This window comes from Camelina sativa, chromosome 1 (assembly GCF_030686135.1).
Source record: "Camelina sativa cultivar CO46 ecotype springtype chromosome 1, ASM3068613v1".
NCBI lineage: Eukaryota > Viridiplantae > Streptophyta > Magnoliopsida > Brassicales > Brassicaceae > Camelina > Camelina sativa.
The window spans coordinates 14,483,655-14,502,695 of record NC_141880.1 but is presented as its reverse complement, the minus strand read 5'-3'; the positions used below and the strand labels follow the sequence as shown (position 1 = coordinate 14,502,695).

The following is a 19,041-nucleotide window of genomic DNA, read 5'->3' as shown; positions in this document are numbered from 1 at the left end:
CTTTGTTGAAAACTTGAAATACCTTATTTTACCTTAAGAGTAGAAAATCCATTTCGACTCTTATTTTCTTATTTACGAGAATGTTTAAAAAAAAAAAAAAAAAAAAAAAAAAAAAAAAAAAAAAAAAAAAACTTGTAAACTAGAAAACACACTTATCTTTGAAATATGCGATTAACGAGTAAATTATGTATTTATTGATCATGTAGTTGGTGCGTCCAACATAATTTGATTATACCCACCACCAAACTACCATAACTAATTTTGCTGACACCAGTGTCATAGACTCATAGCCATAGATTCACATTACACAATGATAGCCACATGTTCGCAAGTTAGACTGCACCTAAAAGAAACACCACAAACTATACTTTCTTAAACTTACCACATGCTATATTCGCCTATGCAATTAATACTATATGCCTAGAAGACAGTGTATTCATTATATACTTATATGATTAATAGGTTACATAATAATCAACTTATTTAAATTTGTGTTACATGCTACGTACATATTAAAAGGCATATATATGAACAAGAAAACTGGACAAAAATGTTTTTATTGTTTGCTTTGTACCTATGGCTATAGGCTAAATATAGATCTGAAAACTTAGTATCAAATTTCAACTATGTTATATGGCTAGAAATGTTCTTTAATTTTTTCGTGACGAGAGAATATCCACAAAAGACATAGCATTTGTCCACCAGATGTCCCAATTTGTCATAGTGAGACACTGAGAACAAATAGATCTGTTTTTTCTTCAAGTTAAGATCACTACGTAGACTAATTAAGCAACAAACAACAGGAACAGTCCATGATTTAGCTACTAGGAAATTAAGATCACTCATGAACTTGAAGATCCAATGTTTCTTTAATTTGACTAAAACATCTTGGTCCAAAATGCATGAACGACGCAATGGGTAAATTATTAGATTTTGCAGTGGCTAAGACTGGAAATAATATTTTGCTTGGCAAAGGAATATCTAATGAATTATTTTTGATTATATATATATATATATGTATATATTTATTCAGAATAATTGTCGAATGAATTATTGGTAGTTGATGTACATAATAACACAATATATATGTGGTCAAAACGTGATTCTTATGTCACATTCTTTTCGGAAATCATTCTAACTTATTATATACAATATAGACATAGATAGCTAATATATACCTCTCTATTTTATTTCTTTAAAGAGAAAAATATACTTACGCCAGGAAAAATAAAATAGTTTCTTTAATTTTTTTGCTTATCTTTCTCCTTTTTATCTAAGCCGTTTCCGTGCCATAAGTAATGGAGGCAGCTTTCAAGGCTTTATGGTCGTCTTGGTTACGCTCTAAACCCCGAAATAGCTGGTGAGACCACACACACATATTCACTTGAGGGGACTTGGCCCTTTTAAAAACAACTAATTTCATGCCTTTTCCCGCTATATTTGCCACTTTCTCCTAACCAACTCTTTTAAATTCATATAAAACCAACAAACAACACACAAAAAAAACCTCATTTATTCACCTTTCTTTTCTTGAATATAGCCTTTTATATATTAAAAAAATATAAAAATTAAAAAGTAAAAAAAGGACGTAAATTGGAAAGAAAAAAAAAAACAAAAATTGGTCCCCCTGTGTCTTCTTTTTGCTCACTGGCCCCTTTTTTTTGGCTTCGCTCTATCTCTCTAATCACTCTCTCCTCGCCGACACTTTCTTCTCCTCCTCTTTCTTCTTCCCTGATCATTTCATTACATCTCAAAAAAAAAAAAAAAACTACAGTAAAACCAGAAGAAGATCATCAGCATTTACGTATATATCAAAGGTCCTCCAAGTAGTGTAAGTTACTTTTCTATTTTGTGTCAATCTTGTTTTGTTAGTCGTGGCAGGGCAGGTAGAAATGCTGATGGCCCATGGACGCAAAACTATCAATTTATTTATGTCTTAAAGACAAAATTTAACAGTATAATACAAAGGCTTTAGGTGATACTATGTTGTCTCTTAATGCTCATCGTGTCTCTTAAAAATCCAACTTTGTTTTTTTTATAAATTAAATGTCCTTTGAATTTTCAACTGTCTCTCTCTCAATACTCTGGATTTTTTTGTTTGTTCGTTTCTGATAGTTGTTGCAACATCAAGTTTCTGATTTTTTCTATTTTTCATCTTCCCTACAACTTGAGTATTTAAAGAAGCAATATAAAATTTGGATTTTAAAATAGATACATTTTTAATATTGTTTTTTTGTCATTTTTGTATAGTTCTATCTTCTCTCACAAAACAAAAAGAAAAAGGAGTTGTGAGAAAGAAAAAATGGCAGTGGAGAAAGATAGAAAAGTGGATCATGTGACTGTGAAGAAGAGGAACATTGTATTGGTTGGAATCCGAATTGATGAGAGTGGCAAAGAGATCTTGAAATGGGCACTTGAAGAAGTAGCTGAACATGGAGATTGTGTAGTTGTTGTCCATGTTTGTTATACTTCTTGTACGCTCTTCTTCTTCTATTCATGTTATTATTTTTTTATTTAAAAGTTTCTATATACTAAATTTTGATTTATGGCATTTATTTTCTGAGTTATGATTGATACGGATCGTGCCTTGAAAAGCAAGTCATCGCTTGATCGGTACTTAGAACTTTACAGTGGATTCTGCTCAACAAAGAAGGTATCTTTAGATCTTTTTCCGGGATTAGTTTGCGTAAAGACAATATTTTGTTAGCAATGTGTATACCGTTTTTGAGAACAGATTGAGCTCAAAGGAGAAGTTTTAAAGGGCAATTCAGTTTTAGGGGTTCTAGTTAAAGAGGCGAAGAGATACAACGCTATGTCAGTTGTTGTTGGAGTTAAACAACAAAGGAAATTAAGGTGAGAAAATCTATAAGTAGAAACTTATATAAATGTTTTTGATATTCTCTTATTGATTTTTAGATGTTTTTTTATTAGTCTAAAAATAGCTAAAGGCTGCGCAAAGGAGCTTCCTTCAACAACCGATGTTTTGGCCATCCACAGAGGGAATATTGTCTTTAGACGTTCCAACCATTACCAACTACCTCTTGGTTCGTTTGGTTCTCCTTATGACCAGAATCTTTGACTCTGTATAAAGTCTAAATAACATTTTTCAAAATCGAAATCGGTTTTACCAGATTTAGAATTTGATTCTTCTTGCAGCTCAAAAGATGAGTTCAAGAACAAATTCTGAACTTTCTGATGGATTTTCAGACAAGGAAAGCCAACTGAAGTATGAAGAATCTATGGTTAAATGCATAGAGCTCCCAGGAACAATGGGACAAGAGAAGAGGAAGATTTCAGGAAGATCGCTATCTCTTCCATCAGTAGAGTTAATAGACAAGAAACCGGGTTGGCCATTGCTAAGAACAGCCACTTTAGCTAGTCCAATGGTTCACCAACAGACTAGGAAAATATCAGTTGTCAATTGGGTCATGAGCTTGCCTGAACGATTTCCTCATCATCCGAATCTGACTTCTCAACCGAGCTTTTGTGATAAACAACTTAAAGACATACTCAAGGAAATAAACAGATGGTTCAGCTATGATGTTCTTAAGATAGCAACATCAGATTTCTCTTCAGGTACTAACGAAGCACTACTATGTTTTTATTGTGTTAACATCCACTTTATCGGATTCTTGTTTCGATTATAGAGAATCTAATCGGGAAAGGAGGATGTAACGAAGTGTACAAAGGGTTTCTTGAAGATGGTAAAGCCGTGGCGGTGAAGATCTTGAAACCATCTGTTAAAGAAGCAGTGAAGGAGTTTGTTCATGAAGTGAGCATAATCTCTTCTTTGACTCACTCAAACATCTCCCCTTTGATTGGTGTATGCGTTCATTACAACGATCTAATCTCTGTTTACAATCTCTCATCCAGAGGGAGTTTGGAGGAAACTCTTCAATGTTAGTACAATACTACTTTATTCTCTTAATTAATCATCTTGAGACATAATTTTATAGAAGAGTAAACTAATGTTTCAGTTTCTTCAGGTAAGCATGTATTGAGATGGGAAGAGAGATTCAAGATAGCAATTGGATTAGGGGAAGCTCTTGATTATCTCCATAACCAATGTTCTAGTCCTGTGATCCACAGAGACGTCAAATCTTCAAATGTTCTTCTCTCGCATGAGTTCGAACCTCAGGTATTGTGATTCAAAACTTGTGAAGTAATTTACGTGAAAACTCATAAAGATTTAACCTTTTATTAAATCTTTATTGCGTGAATAGCTGTCAGATTTTGGACTTTCGATGTGGGGATCAAAGTCTTGTCGATACACGATACAAAGAGACGTGGTTGGAACGTTTGGATACCTAGCTCCTGAGTACTTTATGTATGGAAAAGTCAGTGATAAAGTCGATGTATATGCCTTTGGAGTAGTTTTGCTTGAACTCATTTCAGGAAGAACTCCTATATCATCTGATAGCCCAAGAGGACAAGAGAGTTTGGTCATGTGGGTAAGTGTTGGTTTGGTTTACTTGTAGCATACGAAATCATCATTGGAAAACTTTAAAAGAGATTACTTGGGTTGCAGGCAAAACCAATGATCGAAAAAGGCAATGCAAAAGAGCTCTTGGATCCGAATATCTCTGGGAATTTCGACGAGGATCAGTTTCATAAGATGGTTCTTGCTGCTACACATTGTCTCACAAGAGCAGCCACTCATCGTCCCAATATCAGAGAGGTTAATTACAATAATTTTGCAAGACATATAATCGAATTCGAGTGTCGGATCCTCTGCTTTTGACCATTCATTATGCCAAGATCTCTAACCTTTTAGTCACTTATGCAATAACAATTTTGCAGATATTGAAGCTGCTAAGATGCGAAGATGAAGTAGCAAAATGGGTGAAGATAGTAGAAGAAGACGAAGATTGTTTCGATGACGAGGTTTACCCAAATTCGAACACAGAGCTTCACTTGAGCCTCGCGATGGTCGACGTGGAGGATAATGACTCCGTGTCAATCAGTAGCTTGGAGAGAAGTAACAACAGCCTTTTCTCTTCTTCTTCCTCACAGGAGCTTCAGTCTTAATTACGGTTTGTGCTTAGTGTCTCCAGTTCACTTGAGCAACACGTCATCTCTCACTGTATTTGCAACAAATCACACTAGATATCACTTTTCTGACTTGGCTTTTTTGTCGGAAAAGTATGTTTCCTCTTTTTTTTTGTATAGATAGATGAGAGGAGGAGAATATAAACTAATGACTAATTTTAAAATGGGTGATAAATTGATAATTTTCATGAATTAGTATTAATTACTACGACTAGGCTAGAACAAGAATTTTGCATAACGATATTTTGATCATTTCTTTTTACATTTTTATCTATATGAATATAATTTTATTCAAAATAAGATGATTATATGTTTATAATATACAGAAGAAATAGATACATTGGTTTGAAATATATTTTGAGTAATGAAAAATATATAAATATAGGGAATAATATTGTTTTCAAGATGTTTAGTGGTTTACAGTCGGAACAATGATCTTTTTCGTATACATCCAAGCCATAATTTTTGAGTAATTCTCAAAAATACCACTAACAGACAATGTGACAGAAATGTTGTAGAAAACTATGGGAGTCCCCATGTTTACAATCTTCTGTATTGAGGTACACTTTTCAGCTCACTGGTCATAGTTTATGGATCTAACGAAACAGACGGCGTGATGGGGATCCTCACCAGACTAACCAACTCCAGCCCCTATACTCATCGGCATAATAGATATGAATGCTCGCCTAAGCATCTTGACGACTTCCCCGGCTTATGGAGGTGCTTCGCTATTGGTTCCAAACCCGTAGCTACGAGTTTTCTTGCTGCAATTTGTAATCTTCTTAAAATTTTAAAATGGGCTTGACGTTGCATTTATTGTAAACCAGTTTTTTTTATGAATATAATTGGGAAAATTCCCAAAAAAACACAAGTTTAATATTTGCCAGAAAAAAACATGAACTTTTTTCGTTACCAAAAAAATACACAGATATTTTTTAGTTGATGAAAAATACACGAACTATTATCTTTTTCCAATTTCTCATGTCTCTGTTACGACCGTTAACGGCATTGTGACGGTGTTACTATTTTAAAAAAAAAATTCCAGAAAAAAAAAACAAACTATTTATTTTTACCAGAAAAATACATGAACTTTGTTTTCTTTACCTGAAAAATACATAATTTTTTGGCAAAGAAAAATTATGTATTTTTCAGCAAAGAAAAAACAGTTAAAGTATTTTTCTGGCAAAAATAAATAGTTTGTGTATTTTTCTGGAATTTTTTAAAAAAATAGTAACGCCGTCACGATGCCGTTAACGGTCGTAACAGAGACGAGGAAAAATTGAAAAAAGATAATAGTTCATGTATTTTTTATCAACTAAAAAATAATCTGCATATTTTACTGACAACGAAAAATGTTCATATTTTTTTCTGGCAAATATTAAATAATTGGTGTTTTTTAGGGAATTTTCCCGAATATAATTTTACATTAAAAAAAAAACAATTCTTGGGTTCACTACTAAGGTGAACCCCTTTGTTCACTTCTTCTTATTTTAACCAATACGAATATGACATGTCATAATACATTTAATAAGCTATTCATTCAAATTCTTATAAAATAAGAAAACAAAATCTGTATACATTATAAAATTAAAAACTCAAACCGCTTTTTTATAAACCCTAACCATCTCATTTGTAAATCCAAACCGAGATATAATTTCATTTTAATTGTAAAATTTAAACCTGAACCACTTCTTGTAAACCCAAACCGACATATAATTTTGTTTTAATTATAAAATCAAAACTCTAACCACATTATTTGTAAACCCAAACCGACATATAATTTTATTTTATTTGTAAAATCTAAACCCTAATCACCTTATTCGTAAACCCAAACCGACACATAATTTCGTTTTAATTTTAAAATCCAAACCAAACCAATATAATTTTCCTTAATTAAAAGTATACAAAATTTGTTTCCTTAATTTATTTTGCTTTTTAATTTAATTTTGATTTATTTTATAAATGAAATAATGTATAGAAAATTTTGATTGGTTAAAAAGGAGGAAGTGAAGAAAGGGGTTAACATTAGGAATGAAACCTAACTATTTTTCGAAAAAAAATTATGAGTGCATGATTCAAAAAGGTCTTGGTCAAGGAATGACTTCGATCTTGCATTTTGGTGAAGCTCGTGGAAGAGTCCAAAGGTCAAGTATATAATTGGGCACTGTGAAGTCATATGCAGCACTTATTCTGACCAGTTCAAGACACGGCAGTTTCGCCAAGAAATGCTTCACTTGGTTCAGATCTTTTCTACTCTCTCCTCCGTAACCTGATATTTCCAGCACTTTCACTCGAGATGTTGATAGGCAAGACGATCTATTCTCCCTGGAGCCATAGCAAACACATACATCCCCACAAGTACCTTTTGCAATGCGGTGCTTTAGACCCTGAAGCATAAAGGACACCAAGATCTACGGATATAATACACATATCAGTATTTATGGCGGTTATGATGTTTTAAGCGTGTCATGAGATACCTTAAAAATGAGAGTTTCTAGATTTGGAAAGTTTTTGATCAGAAGTGGCAGTATTCTCCATCCACGCTTCTTTTCGCTTTCGATAGATAGACAAACAAGGCTATCGAACACTGGTAATCCTTTACAGGAGAAGTAAAGCAGCTGCGAAAAAAAACCCCCCAAATCAGCTATTCATCACTCAAAAACACACAATATTTTAAAGCAACTCGCACCATAATGCACATCAATTCTCATACTCCTAATCAAGCATAGTTTATCTTTTTTCTTTTCTTTTTATTAAGCAACACAAAAAAAAATTGTGAGAAGAATGAAAAAGGTCGAAGTACGTATAGCAGACTGACCTCATGAAAAACACTAGATAAGTGAAGAACCCTAACGTTACTTATTGCATTGATGAGATGTATCATATTCTTGTGAGCATTTCCATGCATATATTGGTCCCCATATTTCCCCTCCGTCCGAAGGATGATTGAGTCTAGCTTCAATGAGAGAATCCAACTTAACTTTTAGAAACTTGCTCCCAACTTCATACGAAATCTCAAAGAATGCAAGATTAGGAAAATCAAATGAAATGTCGCGGACGTAATTAAATCGGACGCGTAGTCTCTTTAGAGATGGAGACGACCATTGTAGTTGTACCGGAAGGTGCTTCTCAGATTTCAATTCCTCAAACTCAAATTCCTGCAGAACAGGGCAACGAGATAGAAGTGTTTCAACAACATTACGATCTCCATCAAAATCAATTGAGTAAAGTCATAATTTCCTAAGCAAAGGAAGAGAAACATCATGAGGAAGCTTGACTATAAACAAACGCCCTATGCTCAGCTTAACCAATGTATTGCTCATCAAGTTCAACGTAAGCACTCGCGGAAATTTTCCTAGGAAAGTGATGAACAGATCAAGATCCACAAACACCACGGTTGAGCACATTACATATCCAGCTCTGAACACAAGCTGGATCAAGACCGTTGATGTCCAAATCGGTCGCAATTAGAATATTTAGTTCGGTAAAAAGGAGGTCGAAGTCCACTTTATAAATCGGTGCGAAGGCACAAAAAGACGGGCTACAACATGAATTAGACGAGTTAAAACGATGAGATTTTAGCACAAGAGACGAGCTCATAGCTCGTCGATCCTAACTTAGACGAGGGATAGAGCTGGTCTTTTATGGCGTATTCTTTCCTTCTTTTTCGGTCTCATTTCTCAAACGCCGTACGTACATATTTTATAGGAAACTGTGTTGGTTCGTCCTTCGAAAAGACCAAAGTACCTCTCTTCCCTTTGAGGTTTACTTGGGCTTTTTCTGGGCCGAGCCTTTTGTTGGGGTGAAGATCTACCCCTAACAAAGACAATCTCCAACACCAACATGACTGTTTAAAGAGACCTTCTTTATACACGAATCGCCTTGCAGATTAAGCAAGTTGGAAACGAAAGCCGTGAACCTCTTAGAATTTTCAGGCCACTCTTGTGTTGACTCACGCACAGAATCACGATCATCGATATCGAGATTGTAAACGAAAGCAAAAACACTCCATCTCTTCGAGAGCACTGACGTTGAAGCTGCCTGTTTTGTGGAGAGGGAGGATAAGATGCACCCAAGAAGCTCATCTGGTAGACGGCTGATTGCATCTTGAGCATCCATTATTACTCAAACCCTAAAACGTAACACACAAAAATAATTAGCAAGAACTTGCAAGTGACACACACAATCATGCGGAACTAACAATCTGGGGTTTTAAGTATATCTTGACACATGATAATATATTACCTAGGTTCGAACTGGTCGATCGTCTCTAGCTCTAGGGTTTTATGATTCTGTTTTGAGAACAATTAGGCAAATTACTTTTCTTATTATATTCTCTCGGTACGAGATTCCAGTTGTGACTTGGGCATTCCGTGATTTCAGGTTAAACTGGTCCGGTTATAGTGGGGCATTTTCAAAATACCAATTTTTCTGTGTCATTTGTTGAAAATACATTTTTATGTTCTCTAATTTTTAAATTATCTCTTTTAAATTTACAAAATAACTAAATTTTAAATTTTAACCTTTTAAAACTATCCCGAAATTTAAAATAGAGAACCAAACTAATAAAATCTAGCCAAACAAAAATTACATATATATCTATCTATATATATATATATATATATCTTAAAGGAGAAATTTAAAATATTATTTAATCAGCACAGAACGTAGTTTAGAACAAAAAAAATCGAACAAAACATATGCAAATAAACAAACACGTTTTAAAGCTCCCACTACTATATGCATTAAAACTGGTTTAAGTACACTTTATGGGCCCAACAAAACATTAAACGGGCCACCAATACTAGTTCTTAGTCCTACGTCTGCTTCACCAAATTTTTAACGTTCGCTCACCAACTTCTTTTTTTTCATCCTTTTAACTTTTGGCCTTCGTCGTACCCAATTTATTTCTCTCTCTCCCTTAAAGGCTTTAACCATCTTTTCTCCAATTTCAAGAAAAAAAAAAAATGTCGCCGTCGTTTTGCTCCGGTCGATGCTCCGTCGCGTTCTTCCTCCTAATCTCCGCCGTTCCCATATCTTACCTCATTTCCTTAGAGCTAGCCGTTCCTTCGACTCACGTCTTCTCTTACCATAGCTCCGGCTACTTCCGCGAGTGCGCCAAATGGGACGACGTTGGTCGGAGGTTCCTCGTCTCCTTCATGGACGGAGGTGGAATCGGCGAGATTGTTATTAAAGATTCCGACGACGACGTTCTTGAAGAAGTCACTTTAGTCAAAGACGTTGACCTCGCCGGTAACGCTTCCCTAGGAATCTCTATAGACCGCGTCAGAAACCGTCTCCTAGTCGCCGTCTCAGACTTGCTTGGTAACCGTTACAGCGCTTTAGCTGCGTATGATTTGTCGACGTGGCGCCGTCTCTTCTTAGCTGAACTCAGCTGCCATGGTGATGGTAAGTAAAAAGCCTTCTTCTTCCTCTAGTGTGGTGAGCCGTCGACAGTTTCTTGAATAGGTTTGAGAATATAGCTTATGTGGATGTTATGTAGGTAAAGAGAAAACGTTTGCAGACGATGTAGCTGTTGATGAAGAAGGCAATGCTTATGTGACTGATGCAGTAGGTAGTAAAATTTGGAAGGTTGATGTTAATGGGGAGGTTCTGTATACGATTACAAGTCCTCTGTTTACTCCACCTGGATGGTACAATAACTTTGTTGCCCTTAACGGTATTGTTTATCATCCGGACGGGTTCCTTATTGTTATCCACACTTTCTCTGGTTACTTGTACAAAATCGACTTAACGGATGGGAATCAAGTTAGTGTAATTGATGTTTCTGGTGGTACATTGAGGTTTGGAGATGGGCTTGAGTTGTTGTCTCCAACTAAGATTGTTGTTGCAGGTAAAAGTTAAGACATCTTTTGTGAAGTTCTGTTTTTTTTTTTAAAAGCCAATGCCAATGAATGTGAGTGTGGTTTCAGGTAGTCCGTCTTCTAAACTGGTGGAGAGTTTAGATGGGTGGAAGACAGCTTCTGTGACGGGTTGGTTCAGCAGCGGTATGGTTCATAGGTTAGCCTCGTCAGCTACAGTTAAGGAAGGAAGAGTTTATCTAAACCACATTGTTGGATTTGGGTCTAAAAAGAAACACATGCTTGTAGAAGCTGTGTTTTAGAGACTTTTCTTTATCTCTTGTTAAATTGTGCTAATGATCTCTACATGATTCTATTCAGCTCTGATGTAAAAAACTTGTTTCCATCAAATTTATGTTAATCTATTACATATACACCATTCTAATTACGATTATCAATTTTATCGTCTATGAATTTTTTTAGAAGATTTCAACCAAACTTTGATAGAAGGTGTAGAAAAAACAAAATCACTAAAGGTGAGGCGGTCATGACGAGTCTTGGCGTTCGTCCAGGAAGCAAAATATTCCATCGAATCATACTGATGCAACGTGACCACGTGTCGTAGCTTGATGAACAACAACCAAAAATCAAGTGGGATGTACAACTAAGCAAAGACTAGAAAACAGAGAGCATATTGGATTTAATGGAATACTATGGTATAATATAATTTCCCATTAACCAGAAAACACAGATCAAGAATCAAATCTTATTGCTAATTTTGACAAAGGTTCTTCTTTCACGATCACTAGTTTACATCACTCATGTTAAGATAAATTTTCAAGAGGTAAGGCAAGTAAGCGAAAAAAAAAAAATAGTGGATGGTGATTTGAAAGAGGCAAGGTAACTAAATATTAATTTTAGTTGTGAAGATTTAATGGTCTAAAAGAAAAAAAAAAATGTAAAAAAACTCAAGAAAAGAAGAATTTAACAAATTTTGTGTGAAATTTTAGCAAGTCATTTCTGGACCTCACTAACTAGAATGTTGATTCAAATAAACTTTTTAATGGGTATAAAATAGAAATAGCATTACAAAACAAAATTTTAATTGACAAAAAACTACTTTTAAATGTTATATTCGAGTTAATATATATATATATATATATATATATATATCCTCTCTTTTTTAATGTTCTGGTCTAAATTTTGGCAGAAAAGGTTAAAATTTAGAGAACCTACAAACTGAAAAAAAAAAAGATGTCAATTTTTTTTTAATTAATTAATTAACCAAAGTTTTTATACGAAATTAATTAGGACAAAAAGAAAAAAGAAAAGACGAATTTTCTGCAATTCGAAAAATCCCTTTTGGTGCATCTCCATGTCTTTCCGCCATGGAAATGATGCCATCTGTTAGTAATAATACTCTTACTCTTCAACCATCAATGTCCATTGCACCTCTTCGTTTTTAGGGTTTTCCCTTTTTCCTAAATTCTCTCTATAATAAACCCTTCTCGCCGTTTCTCCCTTAAATTTCTCAATTCCAAGTTCGCATTCATCTTCTTGCTCATCCGTTTTCAAGGTACGATTTTTTTTCATTCAATTGAGTATCAGCCAATGATTAGAGATTCATGTTTGACTTATTCTGATCTTGAATTGTGTAATTAGGTAATTTACTTGATCAGAAAGCTCAAAATTGGTTCTATTGTTTGGTTTCGAGCACAAAGACTCATACTTTTTGGTTAGGGTTCAGTCAATAGAGTCAAAGGTTACATCTTTTGCTAGTAATGGACGATGGGGAGCTTGAGTTTTCGAATTCGAACATGGTTGGTGAATTACTGCCTAGTAGCTGTTCAATGGATTCCTTCTTCGATGAGCTTTTGAGGGATTCTCACGCTTGTACTCATACTCACACTTGTAACCCTTCGGGACCAGAGAACAACACTCATACACACACATGTCTCCATGTGCACACCAAGATTCTACCTTCGCAGAGCGAGGACAAAGTCTCTACTGATGATACATCTGAATCTTCAGGGAAGAAGAGACCTTTGGGGAATCGAGAAGCGGTTAGAAAGTATAGGGAGAAGAAGAAGGCTAAAGCTGCTTCCTTGGAAGATGAGGTTACGAGGCTTAGGGCTGTTAATAATCAGCTGATGAAGAGGTTGCAAGGTCAAGCTGCATTGGAAGCTGAGGTTACGAGGCTCAAGTGTTTGCTTGTGGATATAAGAGGGAGAATTGACGGAGAGATTGGTTCGTTTCCTTATCAAAAACCTGCGGTTGCGAATGTGCCTTTCTCTTACATGATGCATCCTTGCAATATGCAATGTGATGTTGACAACATGTACTGCCTTCAAAATGAGAACAATGGAGAAGGTGCGTCGATGAATGAGCAAGGGCTAAATGGTTGTGAGTTTGACCAACTACAATGCTTGGCTAATCAGAATTTAGCTGGCAAGGAGATCCCTCTCTGTAGTAATGGAGTTGGAACATTCACTGTCAATGGATCCAGCGCTAGTAAGAGAAAAGGTGAAAATTCTTGTTCTTTTGAATCTCTTTCCTAGAGGCTGTCACATTTCAGCTTATATCTTTATGTAGTAGTTACCTCCATGTCTTCAATTCTTTACGTAGCCTGATATTGGTTGATTCTTGCCTTAGACACCAGTCTGTTGTGTTCTCTTTACTTTTTCTGGAATTTTGTCATTTTATTAGGTTCCTTCATCGTTTTTGTTTGAACTTGTGGTTTGCCTATATTTAGTTTATGAACTCATTGGCCCTTGCTTTTGCAACAGGTGGGTCTCGTGCAGCGAAAGCAGTTTGAAGTATCATCGATCGTGGGCTATCAATCATTTTCATATTGGCAGTTAATTTTCTTCCAATAAGTAAGTAGAGTAACAACTGCATCACCAGCTTCCTTCAAGGCCGTTTGTGCTATTATCCTATTTTTTAATCTCTTGGTTTTTCCTTATGTTATTGCATTTCTTCGTTGAGCTCGTTGAAGCTAGAAATAAGACTTGTTAATATTCAATTCGAGTTTGCTATTTAGTTTTGTACTTTTAGTAGCTTCTGTTTTGTGGTTCTCTTTAAAGATGTTGGCGTTGGATTAAAAAGTTATGAGAATCCGTCTCGACGATTAGTAACTTGATTGTTTTCGTTCGACTGGTAGAGTCTCTTGCAACTTAGGAGTTGGTATGGGATTTGATGTTCCAAGAGTCTCTGAACAGTAATATACGTAAAAGAGCAAGAAAGGAATGATTCTTGTATCTTGTTGTTTATCTTAACCAGGTTCTGTAGTAACACAGTAACTCAACTTGCTTAAGCATCCTCTTGCCATGCTTATGATTAATCATGTCTATGAGCACATGCAGTTCTGACTACCTTTTAATCGTCGAGATGCAATCAAGTTACTAATCGTACTAAATTATGCTTGAGAGATGCAATCCCAAGATTGCTTACCCAACAAATTTTGAATAAAGAATTCATTTTTTAGCCAGAAATTTTGATTTTGTGACAGGAATAATACGAAACCAACAAAATCCAAACATGGTTTACATTAACAAACAGAACTGATTCATGTTAGTACTACAGACACAAAGCTTGTTTTTCGAAACTAGCTAAAGCACAATCTGACTTAAGTACTGCAGAGACCAAATCATTTCTTAGTTTTCAATTTTTCATGACTGGTGTGTAATATCTTCGTTGATGTCGGCCTCAGCATCCTCTTCGTCACGATAGATGCTTTCCGCCATCTGCCAGACCTGAAGACTGTTGTCTTCGGCTACACTAGCAAGGACCCAAGGCTCCTTTTCGTTCCAAGCAAAGTCTGATATCTTAGCCTTGTGGCCTCCGTGAGAGAAGAGTAACTCTGGTGGACCATCTTCTGCATCCAACTCTATCTCAAGCTGCTCTTCTCCAACCCTGTAAACCCCAAAAAGAAACCTTACTCAACATTGAACAATCTCAGATTAAAAACTCATAGTTCTAAGCCCTGCAAAGGATATGATGTAACATACCTGTTCAGGTCCCAGACCATCAGCCTTCTGTCCTCCCCAGAAGATGCGAGTACTGTCTCATGGTTAGGATCCCACTCCACTTGGAAAACCTCTCCCCTGTAATCGAAGTCTTTCATTAAAATGGTGGGTTTTCCAGCAAACAGCCCTTTACACTTACTCAGTGCAAAGGCATCAATATTTAGTTCTAACACAATTTATACATGGCGCAGAAGAGGATATGAGAAAATGTTAAGGAACATACTCGTGGCTGCTCAAGACATGCAATGGTGCATTCAGCTTGCGGAGGTCAAACAAGGCAACAGTAGAATCTGAGGAAGCTGTGGCTAAAATCCATTCATTGAATGGATTGAAAGACAGATAGTTCACCTGAGAAACACAAGTATGGTCATACCGAATGTGTAGCTTTTAGTCAATGATTTCCGGTTAACCATACAATACAAACATAACATGCAGGCTTGCGATGTCAAACATTTCAACTAATTTAACATTGTTTGATATGTGCAGAGATATAGGGGAGTGGTTCTTACCTCCTTTTCATGAACTTTCACTTGGTGTTGCATTTGGTTAGTCCGTGTGTCCCATATTATCAATCGACCATCCTCACCGGCAGACCCAAAAAGGTTCTCATTCTTCCTGTGCCATGATACATCTGCAATAGCACTTTCATGTCCCTAGAACAAAACCAAGGGAGTAAAGATACAGCAAACCTAATCTTCTGGAGAAAAAAAAGAGACAATATACCAACTGTATTGTTCCACTTACCTCATACACAAACATTGCATTCAAAACCTTATCTTGCGGCGCAGCTGAAACATCCCAAAGACAGATCTTTTTATCCTGTGAACCACTCAGAAGATAACCTTCCTTGAAAGGACTCCAAGACAATCCATACCCTTCCTTGTCATGTCCCATTAGCCTCAGATCAGGATCACACTCACTCGTTTGTGGCTTTTCAGCAGCATGTTTGGCGTAATCAAACAGAAACACCTCACACCCACTTGTCTTTGCACCCACAAGCGTAGGCTTTTGAGGCATGCACCGCGCTCTGTTCACTTCTCCATCAACACGTATTCTTTGCCTTATCTCCACCTGAAACAAATCGGGAGAATTAACAAAACATGAGTCTATTGGTATACAAAAACTATGCATCGAAGAAAAAAACAAAACTAAAACTCATAAATCTCATCAGTTTCATTTCTAACACATTCAGCTAGTACTTTTATCGAACACGTGGTGGGCATAGAACTGGAGCTAAGAAGAACGCCAAAAAAAAGAAAGGAATCAAATACCTTAGGGATTACAGGATCCTGATTAGCGCCGCGCAACCCAGGCTCACCGTTTGGTGTCGGAGTAACGACGTCGGCGACCATGAGGAAATCTTGAGAACCACCGGAAGTATGAGTTCCCAGTATAAGCTTGTGGACGCCGAAGTAAGGGTCCGCCGCGTAAGGAATCGGAGGCGATGGAACCCAATGGACGGTGAGAGATGGCCATTCGAGTGGGTGAGAGATCAAAAGATCGTAGAGAAATGGTGTGTTCTTCTTCCAGACAGAGAAATCTTCCTCCACTTGATCCATTCCCGTCTCCTCTTTACCTTCATCCGCCATTATCTCTCTCGCCTCTCAATCTCTCGCTCGCAATCTCTGATCTCTGTCCTCGAGGGTTTTTTTTCTGCTCGATTTTCCCGCCAAAAAGATACAGAGATGAGCAAGGGCAACAAAACCTCGGCGGTGAAAAAAAAAATGCAGTGATGTTGTTTTGCTTTTATACAAACGCACGCTTTGCCGTTTCAATGTTGGGGAACCAGCATGCATGTAGTCTTGAGTTTATGGGCCTCAAAGCCCACTCTTAAGTTATCTACCCTTTTGTTACTCAGATAAAGTTTCCATTTCGGTGAAATATAAAAATTACTCATATCTAAACAAATTACAGAAGATAGAAAATGGAGAAGATGGAAATGAAACATTTTACATTTTAAAAAATCCATTTTAATCATGAAAGTAAGTTTTAATTATTGTATATGTTGAATACAAAAGATGAATAAAGATTAATAGACTAATAGGTTTTGTTTTTTTTTTTAATTTGGGTAAAGTCTTCTCTCAACTCTCAGGGGTTCGAAGAATTAGTAACCATTTCAAGAATTGAGTTGACTATAACTTCAGGGGTTAGAACAACACTGATTTTGAATATCTTTTCACATTCATCAGCTTGAAGCAGATCAAACTGAGACTGAAGAAGAGTGAGAGGCATGAAATGTTCTCCTTCAGAAGCTCTCTTCTGTAACCGAGCAGCGATCACCTCTGCGTTACCTTCCAATAATACAAACTTAACCTTGGAACTCGTATAGCTTCCTGGTTTGTAATCGGGATCAGAACCTCTCAAGATCTCTCTATACTGTCTTCTCAATGCCGAACACGCGAGAACAACGGTTTCTCCATTTAGTAAACGTTTTCGCAAACTCTCTTGTATTTTGACAAGCCACGGCATTCGATCTTCGTCTGAAAGAGCAATGCCTTGGCGCATCTTATCTATAGTAGTAGAAAAATGAGCTTTTCAGTTAGTGGTTTAAAAACATGCATTTTCCCAAACTTGGATTCGTCAAAATGTAACGAATTTTGTTACCTCTGTTTGACAAAGAGTGAAAATCATCGGCATCAAGAAAGTCACAAGATAGAGCTTTTCCTAACATCGTACCTATGGTGCTAACAAAGTGAAACAATAACGATAAACATCTTTCTTCAAAGAAGAGAAATGAAAAAAAAAAAGAACAACTTACGATTTCCCTGCTCCGCTTACACCCATAATCACAATGACTTTACCTGTCACTATATATGACTAACAAGAATCAGAGACAAAACGGATCAAAGTGTTTGACAATAAGAACATGTTGAAGCTTACCTTCATTGCCAACACCTGACATGCCTCTCTGTTGTCTCTGATTAAAACTGGTTTTGGTGATTCTTGAAGAAAACAATCTGTGAGCAAGAAAAAACAAACATATTCTATTTAACTCTCATTCTTAGCTTATAATTCTTCAACATAGAACTAAGATATATAAATGATCCTGCTTAAAGTAGATCCTAATTTCAATCATTTGCAAAGCTAAAAACATTTCAATCTTAGCTCAAAGCTTATAAACAAGATTGTTCAATCTTCTATCTCACTGACATGATTAACCTAAATTTTTGAAATTGAGATCAAAACTACTACGGATCACATTTTCTTACTGCAATTGAAGAAGTAATATGAAACTTCTAAGCATAATTTGGAATTCTCTTAAAACTTTATGAATTGAATGATCGTTCGTTAATGGATGAAATTCAAACATTAGAAAAAAAAAATCGAAGACTTACTGTGATTTTTTTGTTTGTTTCTTTACTCCACAAGTGACAAGACCAAGGGTGGAGCAATTGGAGTCTTCTTGATAAAAGACGAAATTCACAAAACTCGGTAGGTTGATGTATAGAAACTCGAAATTGCAATGTAAAATTTGGATTGAAGTTGAAAGAAAACAAAAATATCTGAGAGATTCATTATATTAAAAGAAAAATTATTTAGGGGCGATGGCTGATGAGACGTGAGAGGAAGAAAGACGAAAACTTTGGAGAGAGAGAGAGATGGAATAGAACCAAAGATGGAAAATAATCATTAAAATATTAATAAATCTTTTTTGTTGAATGTAATTGATAAATCTTTTATTTACAAAATACATTAATTTGTCAATTTAAATTTTAAAATTCTACTAAAATAAACTTCTATCAGTATCAAGTAAGAAATTTAAAAATTATATATTCGATATAAATTTAGTGTCGAATCGGACGGGTATAAAAAGTAATAATAAAATACTGTAATTTCTTTTGATAAAGATGTGTAAATATATGGTAAAATCAACATAATATAGTTTTTTGGGAAATTGGTACGGATAACAAAAAAACAAACAAAAAACAATAATTAATTATCTAATTACTCTAACCATATAAATATCATACACACTATATAATTTATAATATATACTATTTTACCCTTAATTCAACACCAACACCAATCATCTATCTTTTATTAACCACTATCTCTATGCTGGATATTTGGGTATTCCGATTGAATTCAGATTCAGGTAATTTAGGGTTAGGTTTTTCGAATTTATTAATATAAAATCCACAAGTGTTCATATAATTTCGGGTTGG

General features: G+C 35.6%; 5 protein-coding genes and 1 pseudogene across 16 annotated transcripts; 3 read left to right on the top strand and 3 right to left on the bottom strand.

Annotated features, from left to right (window-relative positions):
- The first annotated feature begins 1,510 nt into the window (after window positions 1-1,510).
- LOC104791879 (protein kinase STUNTED-like) lies at window positions 1,511-5,241 on the top strand. 6 transcript variants are annotated; one of them, XR_015562123.1, is made up of 12 exons: window positions 1,676-1,831; window positions 2,251-2,474; window positions 2,565-2,653; window positions 2,735-2,853; window positions 2,932-3,044; window positions 3,208-3,576; window positions 3,648-3,772; window positions 3,874-3,899; window positions 3,987-4,138; window positions 4,224-4,451; window positions 4,529-4,678; window positions 4,801-5,241. XR_015562123.1 is itself a non-coding variant. In XM_010517876.3 (11 exons), the coding sequence occupies exons 2-11, from the start codon at window positions 2,303-2,305 to the stop codon at window positions 5,026-5,028; spliced, it is 1,923 nt and encodes a 640-aa protein (XP_010516178.1). In that variant the 5' UTR covers window positions 1,511-1,831; window positions 2,251-2,302; the 3' UTR covers window positions 5,029-5,241. The 6 variants fall into 6 exon arrangements, 4 of the variants coding, with proteins under 4 accessions (XP_010516178.1, XP_010516187.1, XP_010516196.1 ...); XR_015562121.1 differs by having other exon boundaries at window positions 3,157-3,576; XM_010517876.3 differs by having other exon boundaries at window positions 1,511-1,831; window positions 3,157-3,576; window positions 3,648-3,899.
- A 1,898-nt stretch (window positions 5,242-7,139) lies between these two features.
- On the bottom strand, window positions 7,140-9,168 carry LOC109127063 (F-box/LRR-repeat protein At2g42730-like; annotated as a pseudogene).
- Window positions 9,169-9,890: 722 nt separating this feature from the next.
- On the top strand, window positions 9,891-11,282 carry LOC104791868 (uncharacterized). Its single transcript, XM_010517865.2, has 3 exons — window positions 9,891-10,458; window positions 10,553-10,903; window positions 10,983-11,282. Exons 1-3 carry the CDS (start codon window positions 10,017-10,019, stop codon window positions 11,171-11,173), a joined length of 984 nt encoding a protein of 327 aa, XP_010516167.1. The 5' UTR covers window positions 9,891-10,016; the 3' UTR covers window positions 11,174-11,282.
- An 846-nt stretch (window positions 11,283-12,128) lies between these two features.
- On the top strand, window positions 12,129-13,984 carry LOC104791854 (basic leucine zipper 23). Of its 3 annotated transcripts, none has more exons than XM_010517847.3 (3): window positions 12,129-12,426; window positions 12,513-13,373; window positions 13,637-13,984. In XM_010517847.3, the coding sequence occupies exons 2-3, from the start codon at window positions 12,632-12,634 to the stop codon at window positions 13,663-13,665; spliced, it is 771 nt and encodes a 256-aa protein (XP_010516149.2). In that variant the 5' UTR covers window positions 12,129-12,426; window positions 12,513-12,631; the 3' UTR covers window positions 13,666-13,984. The 3 variants fall into 3 exon arrangements, with proteins under 3 accessions (XP_010516149.2, XP_010516157.2, XP_087314991.1); XM_010517855.3 differs by having other exon boundaries at window positions 12,150-12,426; window positions 12,598-13,373; XM_087458865.1 differs by having other exon boundaries at window positions 12,160-12,426; window positions 12,591-13,373.
- Window positions 13,985-14,514: 530 nt separating this feature from the next.
- On the bottom strand, window positions 14,515-16,591 carry LOC104791845 (WD-40 repeat-containing protein MSI2). The gene is made up of 6 exons (XM_010517836.3): window positions 16,147-16,591; window positions 15,620-15,946; window positions 15,385-15,528; window positions 15,099-15,223; window positions 14,858-14,953; window positions 14,515-14,762 (listed from the first exon to the last, which is right to left on the bottom strand). The coding sequence occupies exons 1-6, from the start codon at window positions 16,462-16,464 to the stop codon at window positions 14,519-14,521; spliced, it is 1,254 nt and encodes a 417-aa protein (XP_010516138.1). The 5' UTR covers window positions 16,465-16,591; the 3' UTR covers window positions 14,515-14,518.
- A 238-nt stretch (window positions 16,592-16,829) lies between these two features.
- Window positions 16,830-18,515, bottom strand: LOC104791827 (gluconokinase). 5 transcript variants are annotated; one of them, XM_010517807.3, is made up of 5 exons: window positions 18,211-18,515; window positions 17,756-17,832; window positions 17,634-17,682; window positions 17,480-17,559; window positions 16,830-17,385 (listed from the first exon to the last, which is right to left on the bottom strand). In XM_010517807.3, the coding sequence occupies exons 2-5, from the start codon at window positions 17,775-17,777 to the stop codon at window positions 16,964-16,966; spliced, it is 573 nt and encodes a 190-aa protein (XP_010516109.1). In that variant the 5' UTR covers window positions 17,778-17,832; window positions 18,211-18,515; the 3' UTR covers window positions 16,830-16,963. The 5 variants fall into 5 exon arrangements, with proteins under 5 accessions (XP_010516109.1, XP_087314944.1, XP_010516118.1 ...); XM_087458818.1 differs by having other exon boundaries at window positions 17,634-17,676; XM_010517816.3 differs by having other exon boundaries at window positions 17,480-17,551; window positions 18,211-18,514.
- Between the last annotated feature and the right edge of the window lie 526 nt (window positions 18,516-19,041).